Source organism: Schistocerca cancellata, chromosome 1 (assembly GCF_023864275.1).
Source record: "Schistocerca cancellata isolate TAMUIC-IGC-003103 chromosome 1, iqSchCanc2.1, whole genome shotgun sequence".
Taxonomy (NCBI): Eukaryota; Metazoa; Arthropoda; class Insecta; order Orthoptera; family Acrididae; genus Schistocerca; species Schistocerca cancellata.
This window is the reverse complement of record NC_064626.1, coordinates 345,724,824-345,748,419: the sequence shown is the minus strand read 5'-3', so window position 1 is coordinate 345,748,419 and position 23,596 is coordinate 345,724,824. Positions and strand designations below refer to the sequence as shown.

At 42.6% G+C, this 23,596-nt stretch overlaps 1 protein-coding gene across 1 annotated transcript; it reads left to right on the top strand.

The window, feature by feature from the left end:
* Positions 1-211: 211 nt before the first annotated feature.
* On the top strand, positions 212-20,862 carry LOC126175187 (uncharacterized). The gene is made up of 2 exons (XM_049921826.1): positions 212-266; positions 19,548-20,862. Exons 1-2 carry the CDS (start codon positions 212-214, stop codon positions 20,687-20,689), a joined length of 1,197 nt encoding a protein of 398 aa, XP_049777783.1. The 3' UTR covers positions 20,690-20,862.
* The last annotated feature ends 2,734 nt before the right edge of the window (positions 20,863-23,596 follow it).

Here is a 23,596-nt window from a genome sequence, read left to right as displayed (position 1 = left end):
AAGGCTCAAGGAACTAGGAAACCTTTCTCTAGCATGCGAAAGCAGCTTCTAAGAAATTCAAGGTAGTCAGTTTCCGTGTGTGATTCCATGTCCAATCGGCTTCCAGAAGTGGTTTCTTCAAGCCACTTGTGGAAATTTACCCGATAGCGGACACGCGCCGCAATATAAACGGGTGGCGACGGGCGGCCTCTTCAGTCCGAAGAACTCCACGATGGCCGCCCTGCTGCTGCTGGCTCTTCTCGCCATGGCCCCGCAGCCCTACGCAGGTACATCTACATCTACATCCATACTCCGCAAGCCACCTGACGGTGTGTGGCGGAGGGTACCCTGAGTACCTGTATCGGTTCTCCCTTCTATTCCAGTCTTGTATTGTTCGTGGAAAGAAGGATTGTCGGTATGCTTCTGTGTGGGCTCTAATCTCTTCGCGAGATATACATAGGAGGGAGTAATATACTGCTTGACTCTTCGGTGAAGGTATGTTCTCGAAACTTTAACAAAAGCCCGTACCGAGCTACTGAGCATCTCTCCTGCAGAGTCTTCCACTGGAGTTTATCTATCATCTCCGTAACGCTTTCGCGATTATTAAATGATCCTGTAACGAAGCGCGCTGCTCTCCGTTGGATCTTCTCTATCTCTTCTATCAATCCTATCTGGTACGGATCCCACACTGTTGAGCAGTATTCAAGCAGTGGGCGAACAAGCGTACTGTAACCTACTTCCTTTGTTTTCGGATTGCATTTCCTTAAGATTCTTCCAATGAATCTCAGTCTGGCATCCGCTTTACCGACGATCAACTTTATATGATCATTCCATTTTAAATCACTCCTAATGCGTACTCCCAGATAATTTATGGAATTAACTGCTTCCAGTTGCTGACCTGCTATATTGTAGTTAAATGATAAGGGAACTATCTTTCTATGTATTCGCAGCACATTATACTTGTCTACATTGAGACTCAATTGCCACTCCCTGCACCATGCGTCTATTCGCTGCAGATCCTCCTGCATTTCAGTACAATTTTCCATTGTTACAACCTCTCGATACACCACAGCATCATCTGCAAAAAGCCTCAGTGAACTTCCGATGTCATCCACAAGGTCATTTATGTATATTGTGATTAGCAACGGTCCTATGACACTCCCCTGCGGCACACCTGAAATCACTCTTACTTCGGAAGACTTCTCTCCATTGAGAATGACATGCTGCGTTCTGTTATCTAGGAACTCTTCAATCCAATCACACAATTGGTCTGATAGTCCATATGCTCTTACTTTGTTCAATAAACGACTGTGGGGAACTGTATCTATCGAACGCCTTGCGGAAGTCGAGAAACACGGCATCTACCTGTGAACCCGTGTCTATGGCTCTCTGAGTCTCGTGGACGAATAGCGCGAGCTGGGTTTCACACGACCGTCTTTTTCGAAACCCATGCTGATTCCTACAGAGTAGATTTCTAGTCTCCAGAAAAATCATTACACTCGAACATAATACGTGTTCCAAAATTCTACAACTGATCGACGTTAGAGATATAGGTCTATAGTTCTGCACATCTGTTCGACGTCCCTTCTTGAAAACGGGGATGACCTGTGCCCTTTTCCAATCCTTTGGAACGCTACGCTCTTCTAGAGACCTACGGTACACCGCTGCAAGAAGAGGGGCAAGTTCCTTCGCGTACTCTGTGTAAAATCGAACTGGTATCCCATCAGGTCCAGCGGCCTTTCCTCTTTTGAGCGATTTTAATTGCTTCTCTATCCCTCTGTCGTCTATTTCGATATCTACCATTTTGTCATCTGTGCGACAATCTAGAGAAGTGCAGTCTTCCTCTGTGAAACAGCTTTGGAAAAAGACATTTAGTATTTCGGCCTTTAGTCTGTCATTCTCTGTTTCAGTACCATTTTGGTCACAGTGTGTCTGGACATTTTGTTTTGAGCCACCTACCGCTTTGACATAAGACCAAAATTTCTTAGGATTTTCTGCCAAGTCAGTACATAGAACTTTACTTTCGAATTCATTGAACGCCTCTCGCATAGCCCTCCTCACACTACATTTCGCTTCGCGTAATTTTTGTTTGTCTGCAAGGCTTTGGCTATGTTTATGTTTGCAGTGAAGTTCCCTTTGCTTCCGCAGCAGTTTCCTAACTCGGTTGTTGTACCACGGTGGCTCTTTTCCAGCTCTTACGATCTTGCTTGGCACATACTCATCTAACGCATATTGTACGATGGTTTTGATCTTTGTCCACTGATCTTCAACACTATCTGTACTTGAGACAAAAATTTTGTGTTGAGCCGTCAGGTACTCTGTAATCTGCCTTTTGTCACTTTTGCTAAACAGAAAAATCTTCCTACCTTTTTTAATATTTCTATTTACGGCTGAAATCATCGATGCAGTAACCGCTTTATGATCGCTGATTCCCTGTTCTGCGTTAACTGTTTCAAATAGTTCAGGTCTGTTTGTCACCAGAAGGTCTAATATGTTATCGCCACGAGTCGGTTCTCTGTTTATCTGCTCAAGGTAGTTTTCAGATAAATCACTTGAAAAAATTTCACTGGATTCTTTGTCCCTGCCACCCGTTATGAACGTTTGAGTCTCCCAGTCTATATCTGGCAAATTAAAATCTCCACCCAGAACTATAACATGGTGGGGAAACCTACTCGAAATATTATCCAAATTATCCTTCAGGTGTTCTGCCACAACAGCTGCTGAGCCAGGGGGCCTATAGAGACATCCAATTACCATGTCTGGGCCTGCTTTAACCGTGACCTTCACCCAAATTATTTCACATTTCGGATCTCCGTCAATTTCCTTCGATACTATTGCATTTCCTATCGCTATAAACACGCCTCCCTCTTCACTGTCCAGCCTGTCTCTGCGGTATACATTCCAATCTGAGTTTAGGATTTCATTACTGTTTACGTCTGGTTTCAGCCAACTTTCTGTCCCTAGTACTATATGGGCGTTGTGACCGTTTATTAATGAGAGCAGTTCTGGGACCTTTCTATAGACGCTCCTGCAGTTTACTATTAGCACATTAATATTGTTATTCCCTGTTGCATTTTGCCTACTCCTACCTTGCTGCGTCTCAGGAGGCGTCTTGTCGGGCCTAGAGAGGGAATTCTCTAACCTAAAAAACCCACATGTGCACTCCACACGTACTCCGCTACCCTTGTAGCCGCTTCCGGCGTGTAGTCCACGCCTGACCTATTCAGGGGGACCCTACATTTCTCCACTCGGTAGCGGAGGTCGAGAAATTTGCACCCCAGATCTCCGCAGAATCGTCTGAGCCTCTGGTTTAAACCTTCCACTCTGCTCCAAACCAGAGGACCGCGATCGGTTCTGGGAACGATACTACAAATAGTTAGCTCTGATTCCACTCCGCGAGCGAGGCTTTCCGCCTTCACCAATTCCGCCAGCCGCCTGTACGTACTGAGGATGACCTCTGAACCCAGACGGCAGGAGTCATTGGTGCCGACATGAGCAACATTTAGCAGTCGGGTGCACCCAGTGCTCTCTATCGCCGCCGGCAGGGCCTCCTCCACATCTCGGATGAGACCCCCCGGCAAGCAGACAGAGTGAACACTGGCCTTCTTCCCCGACCTTTCCGCTATTTATCTAAGGGGCTCCATCACCCGCCTAACGTTGGAGCTCCCAATAACTAAGAAAAACCCCTCCCCCCGTGTGCCTGCTCGGACCTTGCTGAAGGAGCGGCCACATGCCCACTCACAGGCAGAGCGGGCGATGCCACACGGCGAGCCTCCACATTGATCCTCCGCCTCGTGCGCCGTGAACGCCGCTGAACCCGTCACTCCCCTTGGGGGGAGGGTGGCCCAACCGCGCCCGGTACCCGCGAAGATGTCTCGACAGCAGGGACAGTGGGTGAAGCATGTAACACCTGGGGTGTACCATGCGACGCACCAGACTCCCCACTGCCGCGACACTCCGAGGCAGCAGCCTGAAGACGGCTGACTGCGGCCATCAACACGTTCAGCTGTTCGCGAACAGTGGCCAGCTCCTCCTGCGTCCGTACACAGCAGTCACACATCATATCCATCCTAAGAAATCAATTTACTGTAGAGAGTTAATCAACGTTTAACTGGACTGCTAATTCACTAAAGGCGGCTGACTAAACTGACTAAACTGTGGTTGCTAGCCACTTCTTGTAGGAAACAATGAAAATAGCACTACCTGTCTCTGGACTGTATTAAAAACAAACACTAGCACTACTGGCACTATGGTTGTCTAAAGGGACTCTCTGACTGTATTAAAAACAAACACGAAATCTATGGAACACTGTTACTAGCACTCGATAATTAAAGCTTCCTAAAAGCAAAAACACACGGAAGAAGAAGTGACAAGTAAGAATAATACAGTTAATACTTAAATTAACGATGCTCTCTGCACAGCAGACGTGAAGCGGACGGCAGTTACGACGACACTGACACGTACCACACGTACCACTCCTCGTCCCTCACAGTGAACTTCTTCATTTTCCGTTATAGTCCCTGTCTATTCGCCTTAAGTCCAAACTCAAAACCGAAGCTCAATGTAAACTTACTTTTGAAACACCAGATTTGCTTACTCTTCCATTTTTTCTCTTGTCCATCTATTCCTCATTTACATCTACATTTGTGGCTGTACTCCACAAGCTACCTTATGGTGTACGGCGGAGATAGTTCGTGTACCATTAACTCTTCCAGCTTTCCCGTTGTAGCCGCAAATAGTACGCGAGAAGAACGATTGTTACCAAGCTTCCGTGTGAGTTTGGATGCCTCTAACTATATATTCAAGCCATTTTCGCGTGATATAGATAGCAAGTAGTAGCACGTAGGTTGATTCTTCCAAGAAACTACACTCATGGAATCCTAACAGGAATCCTTACTGTGCTTGGCAAAACCTTTGTTGTTGCTACAGCCGCTGGAGTTGAACACCCCCGAGACTCTTTGGCGATTGTTAAGAGAACCCTTCACGAAAGGCCCTCCTCTTGTGTGGGTATTCTCTATCTTCACCATCAGTACTGCACGTGTGCGAGTCCCAAACTGCCGAGCAATATTGAGGTGTCAGTCGAGAAAGGATTTCGTTGTGTTATCTCCTTGCTGTCCGCCGCTTGTGGTCTCGCGGTAGCGTTCTCGCTTCCGAGCACGGTGGTGCGGGTCTCCCGCATCGTTCCCCTACGCTCTGTGAAGGAGTGTGAGACTCCATCATCTCCTTCCTGGCGGGACCACGGTTCCTCAGATATAGCCCTATGAGTCAGTTTGGAACTTGCCACACCTACGACTAGTTTCATGTGGTCGTTACATTTTAAACCGCTTCGTAAGCACATTTCTAGACATGTTGGATGTTACTGCTTCCAACGCGTGTTTAGCAGTCTTGTAACCATATAATAACGCGCAATACTTTGCATTTGTGTATGTTGAGGGTCAACTGCCGCTCCCTGTGGCATGTAACGATCTTATGCAGGTCTTCCTGCATTTCACTACAACGTTCTAGCCAAGTCTTCTTTGTATACAGGGTGTTACAAAAATGTACGGCCAAACTTTCAGTAAACATTCCTCACACACAAATAAAGAAAATATGTTATGTGGACATGTGTCCGGAAACGCTTAATTTCAATGTTAGAGCTCATTTTAGTTTCGTCAGTATGTACTGTACTTCCTCGATTCACCGCCAGTTGGCCCAATTGAAGGAAGGTAATGTTGTTCTACAGTACTAGCATCAAGCACATCAATACGTAGCATCAACAGGTTAGTGTTCATCACGAACGTGGTTTTGCAGTCAGTGCAATGTTTACAAATGTATGGATTAGCACGGGGCAATAGCCGTGACGCGGTATGTTTGTATCGAGACAGATTTCCAAAACGAAGGTGTCCCGACAGGAAGACATTCGAAGCAATTGATCGGCGTCTTAGGGAGCACGGAACATTCTAGCCTATGACTCGTGACTGGAGAAGACCTAGAACGACGAGGACACCTGCAATGGACGAGGCAAGTCTTCGTGCAGTTGACGATAACCCTAATGTCAGCGTCAGAGAAGTTGCTGCTGTACAAGGTACTGTTGACCACGTCACTGTATGGAGAGTGCTACGGGAGAACCAGTTGGCCCGCATCTCGTGGTCGTGCGGTAGCGTTCTCGCTTCCCACGCCCGGGTTCCCGGGTTCGATTCCCGGCGGGGTCAGGGATTTTCTCTGCCTCGTGATGGCTGGGTGTTGTGTGCTGTCCTTAGGTTAGTTAGGTTTAAGTAGTTCTAAGTTCTAGGGGACTGATGACCATCGATGTTAAGTCCCATAGTGCTCAGAGCCATTTGAACCAAGCCAGAACCAGTTGTTTCCGTACCATGTACAGCGTGTGCAGGCACTATCAGCAGCTGATTGGCCTCCACCGGTACACTTCTGTGAATGGTTCATCCAACAATGTGTCAATCCTCATTTCAGTGCAAATGTTCTCTTTACGGATGAGGCTTCATTCCAACGTGATCAAATTGTAAATTTTCACACTCAACATGTGTGAGCTGACGAGAATCCGCACGCAATTGTGCAATCACGTCGTCAACACAGATTTTCTGTGAACGTTTGGGCAGGCATTGTTGGTGATGTGTAAGTAGGCTGTTTAGGTTTTCTTATTGGTAACGCCATGTAGCACTCTGTATGAAAATCACTGGCTGTGCTGTGGGCAGTCTGTGGCTAGTTTTGCATTGTTGTCTCCCATTGTAGTGTTGGGCAGCTGGATGTTAACAGCGCGTAGCGTTGCGCAGTTGGAGGTGAGCCGCCAGCAGTGTTGGTGGAAGGGGGGGGGGGAGAGGTGGCGGAGTTTAGAAATTTGTAAGACTGGATGTCATGAACTGCTATATATATTATGACTATTAAGGTAAATACATTGTTTGTTCTCTATTAAAATCTTTCATTTGCTAACTATGCCTATCAGTAGTTAGTGCCTTCCTTAGTTTGAATCTTTTATTTAGCTGGCAGTAGTGGCGCTCGCTGTATTGCAGTAGTTCGAGTAACGAAGATTTTTGTGAGGTAAGTGATTTGTGAAAGGTGTAGGTTAATGTTAGTCAGGGCCATTCTTTTGTAGGGATTTTTGAAAGTCAGATTATTGTGTGTCAGTTTAAGCACAGTCTTGTACAATTGTTCAAAGGGGACGTTTCATATGTCGACCCTTAGCCGAGGATACCTCACTGGAATCTTCTGACTTTTTCTTGTAGTTTGTGTAATTAGTGTAGCTTTTGTTTATTGCTAGCACGTAATTATAGAGAGAATTTCCTTTGTAGTTGTAGTTTTTCATTGCCGTACACAGTTGTGGCATGCATGTAGATTTGCACCAAGTATTTAGCAGCTGCGCTTGCAATTAACTGGATATTATTTTCAGCGCTATGCTAATGTGTTCTCTTATTTTGCTCTTCAAATTGTGCTTTTCTGTGTTGTCATGTGAAATATTGTGACAATAATGACGTGTGAAAAACGTAATACTAGGCTTCAAAGTAAACTGAGAAATGACAGTGAAGACGAAAGGAGTGTGTTACCGCCGCTGAGTAATGAATTAACTAATGTTCAAAGTAGTAATTTGGTAATTGTGCATAGGGAAATGGAGCGGGCTGCAAATAATGGTGTAGGCAGTGAAACAATTACTGATCAGGGAAGCATTATCGATCGATCGGTCGGCAACAGCTCGCGTCAGGAATCCGAAATGACAGGACACAATCTTGCAAATACTGTAGATTCAGGTTTTGCGTCCTCGCTGTTTTCTCAAATAAGTCAAGACACATTTTCTACTTTTCAAAATGCGAATGTTGCCGGTGGAAATGCACTGCCAAAAAGCATAGAGAAACACATTCCAGACACTAATACATTATTATTGCAATTAATGCAACAAATGGAACAAAATCAGAGACAAACACAGCAAAAGCTTCAAAAGTTAGACACAATGGAACAAAATCAGAGACAAACACTGGAACAGTTAGACACAATGGAACGAAATCAGAGACAAACACAGCAACAGTTAGACGCAATGGAACAAAATCAGAGACAAACACAGCAACAGTCAGACACAGTGGAACAAAATCAGAGACAAACACAGCAAACGCTTCAAAAGTTAGACATCACACTTGAACAAACACGTGAAGATTTAACTACTGAGTTACATAACACTGAGTAGAAATGTCAAAAAGCCTGTAATGACATAAAAACACAAATTTGTTAGCATTTTCAACCTATTTTTTCGCGGCATGAAAATACATTACAGTATCACGAAGCAGCCATAAAAGAACTGCAAACTATTGTTCATGAAAATCATGAGACCTTGCAAGCTAAAATTGACTCAGTTGCATCTACCGATTCGGTTACACAACTTGCAAAAACTCAGGAAAACTTAAAGGACACAGTAGATACGATTTAAACACAAATGGACACTCTGAAACTTGGTTCAGAAAACACACTGAGGAAATACGTACACTATCAGAGAAAGTAGCCGAACTTTCGGATCAGTTCACTAACTTATCTGCAGAGGTAGATGATGATCTGAATGACACAAGACCTGTAGCCATCACTGACACAGAAGAGTATGAACAAATTTTGAAATTCAAACAAAATCAGAATCAAATTAATACGCAACACCAAAGAGAAATCCGGGAAGTACAAGATCAGTTGGCACAAGTAATACAAAAATTACAAATTTCAGAGGACACTCGCGCTCCAACATGGGAAGATAGACTTAGAAATACGGAAAAGCCGCAAAATAATAACACAGGGCATTTCGGAAGTTATGAAAGAAATTGGCAAGGCGTATTGAATTTTGAGATGAAACCGCCGAAACGAACTAACAATGAGCGATGTGCGACTCGCCGACACAATGATTGTGACTATAAGCTTTTCATTACTAGACGTAAATTCAAAACATTTAAGAATGCTGGCAACGACATTCATCCACGAGCATGGCTTCATCAATTCTCTAATTGTTTTCCTCCCACCTGGTCATTGCAGCACAGATTAGAGTTTATGTGTGGCTACTTGGAGAATGAACCAGCTGTAAGAATGCAATTGGTCATTCATGATCGTCACAGTGAAGGAGAATTTTATCATGCCTTCCTCTTAGCGTATTGGTCTCAAGCTACACAAGACCGGGTAAAACATAGCATCATAATGATGAAACGTTTCGAACAATCTGAGTTTTCCAGTCTTATGAAATATTTTGAAGAGATGTTGCATAAGAATCAGTATCTTTCAAACCCATACAGCCCCTCAGAACTCATCCGCATTTGCTTAATCAAATTGCCTGAACATTTACGACATATTATTTTAGCAGGATTTTGCAAAGGCGACATTGAAGCTTTTCAGGGACTCTTACAAGAATTAGAAATTGACACTGACAATTGTGGGACGCGAAAACAGGAACACAACAATTACAGGTCACGTCCGTCACAATTCCGCAATAAAAGACATAATAATTGGACACGACAAGGGTATTCTTACAACGTAAATCGTGACCAAAACAGACACCACCCGTTTGACAACCGTTGGCAAGGTAGTAATAGTTACAGAGAAAGATCACATTTCCGTAGTACTGAATATGACAGAGAGAACCATAGAAACAGACAATATGGGAACCAAAACAATTATTATCACGGGAGACAGAATAACTTCAGACGCAACGGTCCACCGCGCAGTTACGATTCAGGGAGAAATTCTCCACGATGTGACCAACAAGAAAGAAACTATGGAGTCTACCGACATGACGACAGACGATATAATCGTAATGACAGACTTGAATTGCATCAGAACTGGCGAGCTTCAAACAGGGCAGGGCCTTCTCGTCAAGGTGAATTTGTAGAAGTTAGGTCTCCTAATCCCAAGAACGACGCACGCCAACAAAGAGACAGACAATGACTCGCACCACAGGCAGCTGCGTGCGCCGGCTGGCTCCGAGAAAAATAACGTAGACGCTAACCTTGAGGAAAATTTTAGCATTCCTTACCGACGTATACCACATGATAACTGCGTTGAAGTTGCAACTCTGCATACTAGGAAGAACCAAGATTTACACCACGTTTCACATGCAAAACCGTTTATTGAGAGATAATCTGCTTTTTAACTTAGTCTTTGCCATAAAAATTTTCACTTCACGCTACTAGTAAAATTTGTCACAATGCGAAACTGTTAACATGCAACAATGTTTTGAAGTTAACTATCCAGTCTAGAACCTAGGGAACATATTTAGACAGTATATACGAGCGAATTGTTATGGTGAACAGACGACACAGTGTTATTATTTGTCCGTTGCACGATTACGTAACGTCTATAAGACTTACATACTTAGAACATATACTGGTACTGCTAATGAGATTTTAATGCAACATTTTGGTTTAATTGAAAATCCATTCTGGATTTAAAGTACTTTCTGTGAGATACCAGATGACACAGTGGTTAGTTTATGTGATAGCTACACGATTTTACCACGACGCTACTAATGAGTGACAATTTACAATGTTGCTTTTGCGGTGTTTCTGTTTTATATCTGCACAGTCCTTCCATATTATTCTGAAAAGTAAAACATGTTTTAGTAGTAACTTTTGTGGTATAACTCCAATGAGACAGCCCTTTCCGTAGCACAACAATATGTTTCAGCACAATACTTTCTTCATCATGGCAATAAGCGTAATAACTAAGATATCTATACGCAAAGCATTTCACTTTTGTTTATCATGAGGTAAGTACATTGACTTCTGCAGAACTGTGCTTACAGAGGACGATAACTACGATACTTCCACAGAATTATCTTACAGCAAGACGCACATTTAGCGCTACAGTACACGTATTTGAGTGATTAATTTTGTACTTAAAACATTTAGTTTTAAATATTTTTGATTACAATGATACAAAGGTTCTCGGTGATATATTTCATTCGATTGCTGTAATCTGTAACACCTGAGGGTATAATTACATTAATCCTCAGGGGGGTACACGCTTAATTTGTGTACCATGTGTGTGGCAAGCACAAGGAGCCCTAGCTAATATGGTATTTGCTTATACAACTTTACATATCGGTACCATATTTCTCAAACACTGAATTACATAGCTATCTGATTATTTAACAGAGAAACAAAAACTTTTTTACTATGTCAGTGACACATGTTTACACAATTACACAGTTAGATGATTTCACACTTATGAAATTGTATTTTGTCTGCACTATGTGAACTGTTCATATTTTTTCGGAACCATTGTGATACTATGAGAGCTTTGAATGATGTATTTGGTAAGGGAGCATGATTTTAAAGTACGTTTGAGGTAGATGACACTATTGAAATGAGCAGAGAATTTTTTTTAGGTTTTGACATTATTTCAGAAAGCAACGACGTTTTTGAGATTTGACTGAGTTTTTATGATGTTATCATTACGATGACAATGTGTATTATGCTCTTGAGGTATGTTTATCATCAATGAGCCGATGCTATATGAGGAATTTGATTATGCTACGTATTTATTATGATGAAATATTGAAGAAATGTCAACGAATATGTATATGTATAATAAGGTAAGGAATAATGAGTAGTGGTTAGGGACTCTGATTTGTGGGAAAGGATGTTGGAACCCAAGAATCGTACTTTAAGAATTATGAAATGTGTGTACATGCGTGAATGTATTACAATGCTGTCGAAAATTTTTAGGACACTGTTATATTCATAAGATTTTGTTTCTACACATTTGCAACGCAAATTCTCGACCCGTGAAATTTTGTATATGAGACTGCCACTGTAGTGCAAACTGGTGTTATAAATATTTCAGTAAGAAAGTTAAGTGACCTTCACGTAATGCGTCGTGGGCACGATGCATTACGTGGGCAGTTACGCGACAGTCGCCTGGAAAAAATGCCATTAGTGTGTGCCTTTCAGAGGCACAGGTGGAGAAAAAAGAAGGCCATTATCCTCGCTATTGACATTCCTTTGTAGAAAGCATTGCAAATACGACACGCTCAAACTTGAAAACATATGATTATACTGTGGAGCTCTTAATTTATGGTATTTACTAAAATGCCTAATGAAACGATGAGAAACATTTCACAGCTATTGTCTTGATAGTTGAGAGAAATGCCATATGGCTTGCTTTATGTATTTACTTACTCATTTTGTTTAATATCTAGTTTCTAGCTGCACTGCAGCATTGGTTAAAATAAAATTTAATAGATGTACTAATATAGTTATTTTATGCCTACAGATCCAGTCAATTATAAATTTATAATCTACTTCAAAAAATACGAGGGAGCACAAAAAGACATTTTCCTTCACAGGAATTGCATACATAATTTTTGTCAATGACTGGGTAACTTATTTAGTAGTGTAAGTTAAGGTAATGCATCACCCTAGTGTTAAGATGTGACATAGGTATCAAACATGGCCATTTTTACTGTAATATTTTTTCTGCTTGAGGTTTGTCATGTTTAAGTATAAGTTATTGCATTTGCTGCTGATGCTTGCCAGGCATAGTGCTACTAAAATTGACTTTGTATTACTCTGTTAAGCCAGTTTTACTAATGATTTAATTTTATTGTTTGCTGCACATTGCCTTATATTAATTGTAATATTGCAATTGCTCTGCTAATTTAGACTTAATGCTGCTAGCTTTGCCAATTTGCATTTTTTATCATTGCTGTTTGTGTTAATTGTTTTGCGCTGCTGCATTACCTCGTCCCTTAGTTTAGCATCTGAGCTCAGTAAATTTAAGTTAGCTTAAGGTGGGGTAGGATAAGAGAACGAGTTGTGATGAATGGAAAGAAATGCATTGAGAAGCTATAAGAAAATGGTTTGGCCAAAAAAAGTATTTTGAAAGAGGATATGAACCAAAAAAGTAGGGTTTAGGGACAACAGGTTTAGGTAGGATTTTCTTCGAAATAAATGATGAGTTAAGATAATGGAAAATAAATAATGAGGTAAGGAATGTGTGAACATATAAATACAGAAAGCATGCTTGGATAGAATTTTTTTTGGTGGAAACAAATGTTGAAATAAGAGGAAAGATATATGGAATGAAGTTTTGGGGTGGACTGCAGTACCAAATGTCACACTGAAAACAAACCCTGTCCTGTATTTCTGTGTTATTACACTATGTGAATTTGAATTTTTCCTGTCTTAATGTGTTTAGCTAATAAGAGTTATGCTGTAGAATTTTTCTGATAATATGTTATTTTCTTTGTAAAGATGTTTAGACATTATTTATTCTGTTCTGTTTTAATGCTCATGTGTGAAGTTAATGTTTCGAAAGTTATTCTGATCTTTTATGTATGTACACATGTCATAATTCCTGTAACACTGATGTATATGTTATTTCGATTCTTTTGTAAAGCTTGTACTTTAAATGTTATCTGTATTGTTATGTTCTTTAATGATGTATTTTGTACCTTTGTAATTGTATTCTTATGTTATAAAATTGTAATTGACACCAGTTCATCATATTATTAACTTGTAAGTTCCATTTCACTGCACATGTTTCTGTTGGTCATAGTATATGGACAATATGTGAGAAGCAGGGACTGTTAGTGTTTTCACATGTGTTAATAATTCAGCAAGGGACTGGTTAACAGCATTGCTGGTTCTAAGGACATTCCAAAATGTTTTGTGAGTACACAAGTGGTGGTTTATTGCTATATTGTCTGCAAGACTTCTAAGGACAATTCCAAAAACTTTCTGCGTGCACAAGTGGTGGTTTATGGACTTGTTATATTCTCCGCAAGACTCTTCGATGGTGATTGTGCACCTGCACAGTCGCAACAGATGGCTGCTGGCCGACTCTATAAGGACTACAGTGGGTCTGCATCTTTGATGGCCCACCAATACCATACTCTCTACCAGGACTAAAGTGGATCTACTCTGTGATGAGCTACCTACCAATATTCTTCAAAACTTCGACTGACTCTGCGGTGGGTTTGCTATGTTGTGGCCCATTACCTGTCTGCATGCCAAGAGTCAGTACTGTCTTTCCGTTTGAAGGACAACACTACTTCTTCAAGACTGCATGGAATTCCACTACTTCCGTGTGCATTTTCTTTTACTGCTCAGACTTTGAGAAAAACACTGCTATTTTACTGTGATGTACGATCAGGACTGTCTTTATGGATTGTGAGATAATTTTGGCTTTGGACCAACATTGTATCAACAAGTGTGTGCATTTGATATCTTTGTTATTGTAATTATGAAAAATTTTATCAAATCATTATTGGCCACTGCCCAAAACAATTTGTAAAATTTTTTATGGGGAGCATGGGGGCTATGTAAGTAGGCTGTTTAGGTTTTCTTATTGGTAACGCCACGTAGCGCTCTGTATGAAAATCACTGGCTGTGCTGTGTGCAGTCTGTGGCTAGTTTTGCATTGTTGTCTGCCATTGTAGTGTTGGGCAGCTGGATGTGAACAGCGCGTAGCATTGCGCAGTTGGAGGTGAGCCGCCAGCAGTGGTACATGTGGGGAGAGAGATGGCGGAGTTTTGAAATTTGTAAGACTGGATGTCATGAACTGCTATATATATTATGACTATTAAGGTAAATACATTGTTTCTTCTCTATTAAAATCTTTCATTTGCTAACTATGCCTATCAGTAGTTAGCGCCTTCCGTAGTTTGAATCTTTTATTTATCTGGCAGTGCTACCGAAGCACGACTCACGCCCGGTACTCACAGCTTTACTTCTGCCAGTACCTCGTCTCCTAGCTTCCAAACTTTACAGAAACTCTCCAGCAGGAGAAGTAAAGCTGTGCGTACCGGGCGTGAGTCGTGCTTCAGTAGCTCAGTTGGTAGAGCACTTGCCCGCGAAAGGCAAAGGTCCCGAGTTCGAGTCTCGGTCGGGCACACAGTTTTAATCTGCCAGGAAGTTTCATATCAGCGCACACTCCGCTGCAGAGTGAAAATCTCATTCTGGGGCACGTTGTCGTGATTTCATACGGGATACTCTACCTGTGTTGCTAGAACATGCGCCTTTACAAATACGACACAACGTGTGGTTCATGCACGATGGAGCTCCTGCACATTTCAGTCGAAGTGTTCGTACGCTTCTCAACAACAGATTCGGTGACCGATGGATTGGTAGAGGCGGACCAATTCCATGGCCTCCACGCTCTCCTGACCTCAACCCTCTTGACTTTCATTTATGGGGGCATTTGAAAGCTCTTGTCTACGCAACCCCGGTACCAAATGTAGAGATTCTTCGTGCTCGTATTGTGGACGGCTGTGATACAATACGCCATTCTCCAGGGCTGCATCAGCGCATCAAGGATTCCATGCGACGGAGGGTGGATGCATGTATCCTCGCTAACGGAGGACATTTTGAACATTTCCTGTAACAAAGTGTTTGAAATCACGCTGGTACGTTCTGTTGCTGTGTGTTTCCATTCCATGATTAATGTGATTTGAAGAGAAGTAATAAAATGAGCTCTAACATGGAAAGTAAGCGTTTCCGGACACATGTCCACATAACATATTTTCTTTCTTTGTGTGTGAGGGATGTTTCCTGAAAGTTTGGCCGTACCTTTTTGTAACACCCTGTACAATGGCATTATCCGACATGTCTTCCGACGTTATCCAATAGCCTATTTGCACATGTTATCATGCATTATCCGAAATACAAAAATAATGAACTGTTTCTAGGACATCACTATTGATTTACACAATTTTATTTTCAATATGACATTAGCTTTTATCGCTGTACTTTTTCTCCATAAAATTACAAATCTGAAGGCCGATTTAACTCGGCGTGGATACGACTTACATATTTAGGGGAAAGAAAGGGAGTGGGGAATGGGGGGGGGGGGGGAATGAATCATCTCACCATCGTTCACGGTCGTTCGTCGTGTGGTGACATCGGCAGCAGACGCTGAGCCGTTACGGCGTGTCGCCTCGTAGCGGTGACGTCGAGTTCGCAGCACTCATTAGCGAGCCTCCTATGGCGAGGTACGGAATCCGCGTTGTCGGTGTGTGTTGCCACAGCCAAAACAGATATCGCGGTGTCGGGAGGCAGATGTAGGCGATGGATGGAGGAGCCCCACGTCCTCTTGCTTCCACGCTGTCTCCCCAACTGTCCTCTTCGCTTTTCATCACTCTCTAAGCTCACAGACGCGTCGAATGTTTCCTTCTATTGGCGCTGTCATTGGCGGACTAAATTTGCAAGGCCGCCTGATGACTGATCGCCGTTCCATGATTACGCTTCTAGTGCATGGTGGCAATTTTCTATCTTGTGTGAGCTGATGTTTAATAAAGTGGTGTCTTTCTCACGTGTTTATTGTCGCGCTGCTATCAGCTTTGGTCGCATATTGTACCAATGTTTCTCTCCGTTCCTTAGTTGCTGTGAAAGCAACCACGCAAAACTTTTTTGTAACGCCTGTCTCTGCCTGAGGCGTAGATAGTCTCATGTTTCGGGTTCGTCTAAGAATTTTCTGGAATTTGTGACTTATGAGCAACCATTTTACCACACAGGAAACTTTTTTTTTTTTTTTTTTTTTTTTTTTTGTTAAAGCCGATTGACTTCTTCCGCAGTTCTTTAGATTCACACGTCTCACTGTGCGAAATCTTGGTCCTTTGTATCTGCGCTCCATCTCAGTGTCTGAATGGGTCCGTCGGTTACCTCGACGTTTCACAGTGTTCGCCACATTCTTCCCTTTCTTAAGCGAGGCTACGGCATCCGCTGGACTATCCCACGCGAGCTTGCAGAATGCGCCTCTGACGCTCACTCGATGGGGACCGACATTCCCTTCACGCTGGACTGCTGGCGCTGTGAATGTGGCCAGTAGCGTAGGTACCACAAGTGACTTAACGTCGCTGCTAACTGCGATTACGAAACTAACAGACCACTTTAGTCGTTTGTTCCCCCTAATACAATAAAATTTCAGAAATATGGGAACACGTGAGGCAATACTGATCCTACATCTTAGAAGCTAGATTAAGGAAAGGCAAACCTACGTTCCTAGCATTTGTAGACTTAGAGAAAGCTTTTGACAATGTTGACTGGAATACTCTCTTTCAAATTTTAAAGGTGGCAGGGGTAAAAGACAGGGAGCGAAAAGCTATTTACAATTTGTACAGAAACCAGATGGCAGTTATAAGAGCCGAGGGATATGAAAGAGAAGCAGTGGTTGGGAAGGGAATGAGACAGGGTTGTAGCCGATCCCCGATGTTATTCAATCTGTATATTGAGCAAGCAGTGAAGGAAACAAAAGAATAATTCGGAGTAGGTATTAAAATCCATGGAGAAGAAATAAAAACTTTGAGGTTCGCCGACGACATTGTAATTCTGTCAGAGACAGCAAAGGACTGGGAAGAGTAGTTGAACGGAATGGATAGTGTCTATAAGATGAACATCAACAAAAGCAAAACGAGGATAATAGAATGTAGTCGAATTAAGTCGGGTGATGCTGAGGAAATTAGAATAGGAAATGAGACACTTAAAGTAATAAAGGAGTTTTGCTATTTGGGGACCAAAATAACTGTTGATGGCCGAAGTAGAGAGGATATAAAATTTAGACTGGCAATGGCAAGGAAAGCGTTTCTGAAGAAGAGAAGTTGTTAACATCGAGTAGAGATTTAAATGTCAGGAAGTCGTTTCTTAAAGTATTTGTATGGAGTGTAGCCATGTATGGAAGTCAAACATGGACGATAACTAGTTTGGACAAGAAGAGAATAGAAGCTTTCGAAATGTGGTGCTACAGAAGAATGCTGAAGATTAGATGGGTAGATCATATAACTAATGAGGAGGTACTGAATAGGATTGGGGAGAAGAGATGTGGCACAAATTGACTAGTAGAAGGGATCGGTTGGTAGGACATGTTCTGAGGCATCAAGGGATCACCAATTTAGCGTTGGAGGGCACCGTGGAGGGTAAAAATTGTAGAGGGAGACCAAGAGATGAATACACGAAACAGATTCAGAAGGATGTAGGTTGCAGTAGGTACTGGGAGACGAAGAAGCTTGCACAGGATAGAGTAGCATGGAGAGCTGCATCAAACCAGTTCAGGACTGAAGACCACAACAACAACAACATCCTTCCGGTGTTGCAACTTGGATGGCCAGCAGTGTATTACATTATTTTTGAAATCTTAGTGTATTTCACTCTCTCTTGGGTAGGTTAATCTGTTGTGTGATTTTGGATGGAGGAACAGCAAACTCTTACTCTGACATTGATAAAAATTTCAAGTAAATGAATTACTGTCGGTGAGAAAATGCCAGACTTACTTTGTGCAAATTCTTTGACAGCATTCTATATTCTAATCTTTTTGCAGCCTAAAAGTTTTCTGGGTATGATACTGCGTCATAATGTAAAAACTACTGCTGCTGGAGAAAAACCAACGTTTCGGTCACGATTGCAGTTGCCTTCCTCTGGGAAGACCCAGCCCGGATCTCTCACCTTCGACTTCCATCTCTCTGGCTCAATGAAAGATGCGCTCCCCAGGAATGATGGGTATGGCTACCGGTAAGAGGATGTAATTCAATAGGTCATATTGGTCAAAGTGCCCTGATACAGCAAGATGTCGACCAGTAGAGTGGTATTATGAGGGTATACAGGACCTGCCAGTAAGGTGACGTAAAGCTGTCGCACTGAACGATAATATGCGTTGAAAAATAGAATTTTGTAGCCAAAAAGAAAAGAGAATGAAATGGTGTACTGAAATTCTGAATAAAACCAATCTGCTTTCAGAAAAAGAAATGTGTTGCATTACTTATTGATATCCCCTCGTACATTATATACTCATGTTCAGACAAAACAGAGCACGTTGAACTGTTAGAGATACTTTACTACTACTCCTCCCGAACAGGCCATGAAGTCCCAAAGGTACCGACCGGCCGCTGTGTCATCCTCAGCCCGCAGGCGTCACTGGATGAGGATATGGAGGGGCATGTGGTCAGCACACCGCTCTCCCGGCCGTATGTCAGTTTAAGGGACCGGAGCCGCTACTTCTCAGTGAAGTAGCTCCTCAGTTTGCCTCACAAGGCTGAGTTCACCCCGCTTGCCAACAGCGCTCGGAAGACCGGATGGTCACCCATCCAAGTGCTAGGCCAGTCCGACAGCGCTTTTGTTCGGTGATCTGACGGGAACAGGTGTAGCCACTGCGGCAAGGCCGTTGACGAACAATTACAGATAGGACGTTCATATTCAGAGGACATGTACAGTAGTATGTTCTGCAGAAATGATTAACATTTCAGCCTCTTCGATCTAGCATGTGTCCTGTTGCCTGCTAGGCACAGGATCCACCATGGGCCCTGATAACTTGTTGCATGCGTGACGGCATGGACGCGTTTGGGGAGCGAATGGCGTCCTGTTATACAGATATCGAAGCTGCATTCACCTGGTTCCAAAGTTCATCTGAGGTGGTTAGCAAGACCCAGAAGAAGGCCGCTGCAATCGTGGCCGAGACGTTGGTTTTCCTCCAGTAGCAGTGGTTTTTTACATTATGACGCGGTGCCATACCCAGAAAACTTTTATGTCGACTGACTCTGGCCGCGGAAGCCTACGCAATTATATTTTTGCAGCCTGTTGTGAAACTGAGTTATCAGTGCAGTTATAATGACGTTTCTATTCAAATTGCAGGCTGCTTTGTGGACGTAAACAAATCCAAGATGCCCTACCCTCAGCCGCTGCTGCTGAAGCCCGGCGGAAGCAAAGACGTGCACGGCTTCGTCACGCCGGACCCCTCGGGGGTGATCTCGCTCAGCCAGACCCAGCAGATCATCATCGCGTGTCCCGACAACACCCTCGTGGTGACGAAACAGCCGCTGGCGACAGCCACCTGCGTCTCCGGCACCACTTTCACCATCGGCAGTACGGCCTACAACTTCAGTGATCTCCGATGCGTGTCCCAGCCGAAACCATCGGAGCGGAATCCGGCCAAAACGTGCGGCAGCAGAAGTCAGTATAAGGAGATCCAGCTGGGCTTCCAGGTCGGCCCCGACTTCTACACGCTCATCGACGCCTGCTTCGACGTTCGCTCCTACAGCACGGTGTACGACCACTTCACGATGGTCCGCGAAATAGGGGGCAGCCAGACCGGTTTCCCCCGGCCCGACTGGTTGAATGGCACCTTCTTCCCCAACATTGACATGGATAATCAATACAAAAGGACCACGCAGATCGACACGGTCGGCAAACTGCTGGGGGACCCTACGTTGGGGTCCAAGTACATTTCTGTAACGACCGACTACTTCCTTTCCAAAGGACACCTCACTGCTAAGTCTGATTTCAGTCTTGGCGCGCAGGAATACGTCACATTCTTCTACATGAATGCTGCGCCGCAGTGGCAAACATTCAATGGTGGCAACTGGAATACCATGGAGGACAATGTACGTTCCTATGCTGCAAAAAACCGCGTCGAGCTGCAAATCTACACGGGTACGCACGGAATCACAACGCTGCCCGACAAGACAAGTGCCGAGACGGAGTTATATCTTTATACTAACGGCACAAACTACATTCCAGTGCCGAAGCTCTTTTGGAAGATTCTGTATAGAGAGGTTACTAAGGCAGCTGTAGTGTTCCTAGGTGTAAACAACCCGTACATTAAGAACCCTGGCTCTGACTACTTCATCTGCAAGGACGTATGCACCAAGATCAGCTGGTTAACCTGGAAGGCCAATAACCAGAAGATGGGCTACTCGTACTGCTGCGAATATGCAGACTTCAAGGGAGTCGTGGTCGACGCACCCAACCTCAACGTTACCTCTCTGCTTACCTAAGCCTCTCAACTGGAAGGCACTTCGAATTGAATTCAGAAATCACAAGAAAGCCACACCAGACGAAAACCGTATTCCGTACTTCAATTGGATCCAACAAAGAATGTAAATACATCTGTAACTCTTTATTTCGGTTAGTTCACAGTCCTTGAATTTTACTGATATCAGTATTTCACTTGAAGCTTCTTTGTGCTTTCTTTGAACACATATTCCTAAAGTTAAGAGATTATCGCGACTTTTGATTTACACATTCCGATCCTCTATTGAAACTCTCGTCTACCAATTAGAGTAAATGTATCCAGTACAAGTAATTTTGCTATATTTGTGACATATTTATTTTAGAGAAAGTTTGGTTATTGGATGGCAACATGGGAATACTAGCTATTATGTTTATATGGTATACGGAGCACAGTTAATTTCTCATTTTTTTCCGACTGTACTACATAGGTACATAATTAAAGAACAAGGTTACAGTGGAGAAAACATGATGAATGTACATGACAATAAAATCCGTTGTAACGTATTTCCTAACTTAAACATAATTTGTATGTATGCATTTCTGAAAAATAAAAGAAAATTTGGATGTAAAAACAATACTTTGTGCACAAAACTACAATGTGAATGAAGACACATGCATATTTTAAATTTTATCTTTATGTTATTAAGTTATGGAAGTATTCTCATTACATATCAGTCATTCAGACTAAGCGTTTCTACTGCATGTATAACTTTTTGTATAACGAACCGGTAAGACAAAATTCAGCGACATTTGAGACTGTATCATCAATATACTCCGTCTCTTAGGGAAAGCGGTTGCAAGAAGAGATATTAAACGAGAATGTGCTGTACACGGAACAAGCAACAAAAGGTGTAATTTTACGTTTGGAATTACGAAAAGTACAAGACTTCTTCAGTAGGAGAGTTGTCGCAGTATTGTGTAGTGTTGCTCCGCATCGAATCTCTGCTATTTTTGTGTATTTTACTCTTATGAAGCCAAATCGCATGTGCGTGTTACTACTGGACATCATACTGAAAGTCAACAGCGAATACATACTCTGTAGCGTCCTGTATGTAGAATTTTGTCAATGGGCCATCGACCAATTCTTCTTACTTACACGTCACCATCTTCGCTAATTCACTAATACTTTCTTTCATACAGTCATGTCTATGATACCAAGCATCGACTTAGAGTACTAAATAGTGTGTGTGTGTGCGCGCGTGCGCGCGCGCCTGTGTGTAATGGTATTGCAACAGCACATCTTAAGCGAATCTTTCAGTGTATTTCGCACTAACGTTTGCACAGACATTTGAAAACGTGTCAGATATTCGTTAATATATTGTTCAGGAACATTTCAGGAGTTACTATAATACAACAGCTGACGTAATCCTGGCATTATCCAGGTATTGTTTGTTAAAGGCTATGCCTCGTCACTGTCACTGTTCAGATCTTTTGTCTGTACTTTTTTCGTAATTTCGGTGCCCCATGCTCTGCATCAGTTAATGTATAATCTTGTTTCTTGGTTTTCTTCTGCCTTTATTTCCAAGTCTCTCTACATCTAAAACGTTTCAGAGTTGCAATTATACCTTAGAATGTGCCCGAAAAGGGATAATTTACTTTCACCGGTGACACTGAGGTGATTTTTCTGTGTACTTTTTCCTTTTAATACTATTAAATTTATTTTCCGTTCCATCCATCTGCTCTGAGCACCCTATTTCAGAAGCACATTTTTTTTTTTTTTTTTTTTTTTTTTTGCTTCTAGACGTTTGACATCACCTGTTGAGAGTTTCCAGCTTTCCAAGTCATACAGTACCCTATGTTTTTAAAAATTCTCTGCGTAGGTAAAATCTTCAATTTCGAGCCCTATGCTGCGATATTCTTCAAGGACCTATAATGTTCACGTTTAGCGTGACACTGTCTACAACCAGTGGCCCTTTCAGTTCCAAAAGGGGACGTTTCCTGTGCTTGCTCTAAAGAAGTAGGATGACATTTTTTGGGCTACTATTAGAGGGTCATCACCAATAGACAGGTAGCGAAACACGCAGCTCAAGTGAGTGGGAATGTTTATCAAAATACCGCATACATGACTTCCTCTCGTTTGTTCGTATTTCTCACGCACCATTACCGCTTATTTACTTCCTTGCTGGTGGGAAACAACGAAGCTGGAATTCTACTGAAATCATCTCTATTAACTCTTGACTACTAAATCATAAAATAAAAGGTATAAAACAGGATATTTTGTACTTAATTTGGCATGTAGAACATTTGAGAACTAATAATTAACTAACGCATAAAGTATAAATTATGAATCCGTGTGAATAAAACTGAAGTAGTAAACTGTACGGTAGTTTAGCAGTAATGTAACATTTCCCTCCCTTGATTTTCTAGGTTTAAAATTACTTTCGTTCTTAGATGGCTCAACTGTATATCTACATCCCTGGAGGCGGAAGCCACGAACCTGGAAGCCTGTATCATCTTTATTGAAATTGTATTCGCTCTCAGAAGGTCTACCGGTTCTCGGACTTTCTATCTACAAATGTTGCGGTTGCGTTCCTTGGCCAGGATAATATGTTGTAGAAAATCTGTATCTTGGCTGCAATTCTCGTAATGTTCCGCTAGCGCGGATTTCACACCTCGTGTTAACAGCACGTGGCGTTCGTGTTGTTTGATGCATACCGCACAATAACCCTGGGTTCGGCGTAGGGCGGCGGTGGGGTGGGTGGACTGCTGTGGCCTGTTGAGGGGCTACGGCGGGACGAAGCCTCTCCGTCGTTTCTAGGTCCCCGGTTTCAATACACACAATACACAATACACAGGTATGGCGATCAGGAACATCCTTGCCGTTCCCCCTCTTCTGCTTTTTTCTGTGCTTATGCTTCCATAAGTTTCTATAGTTTTTGTTTGGAACAAGT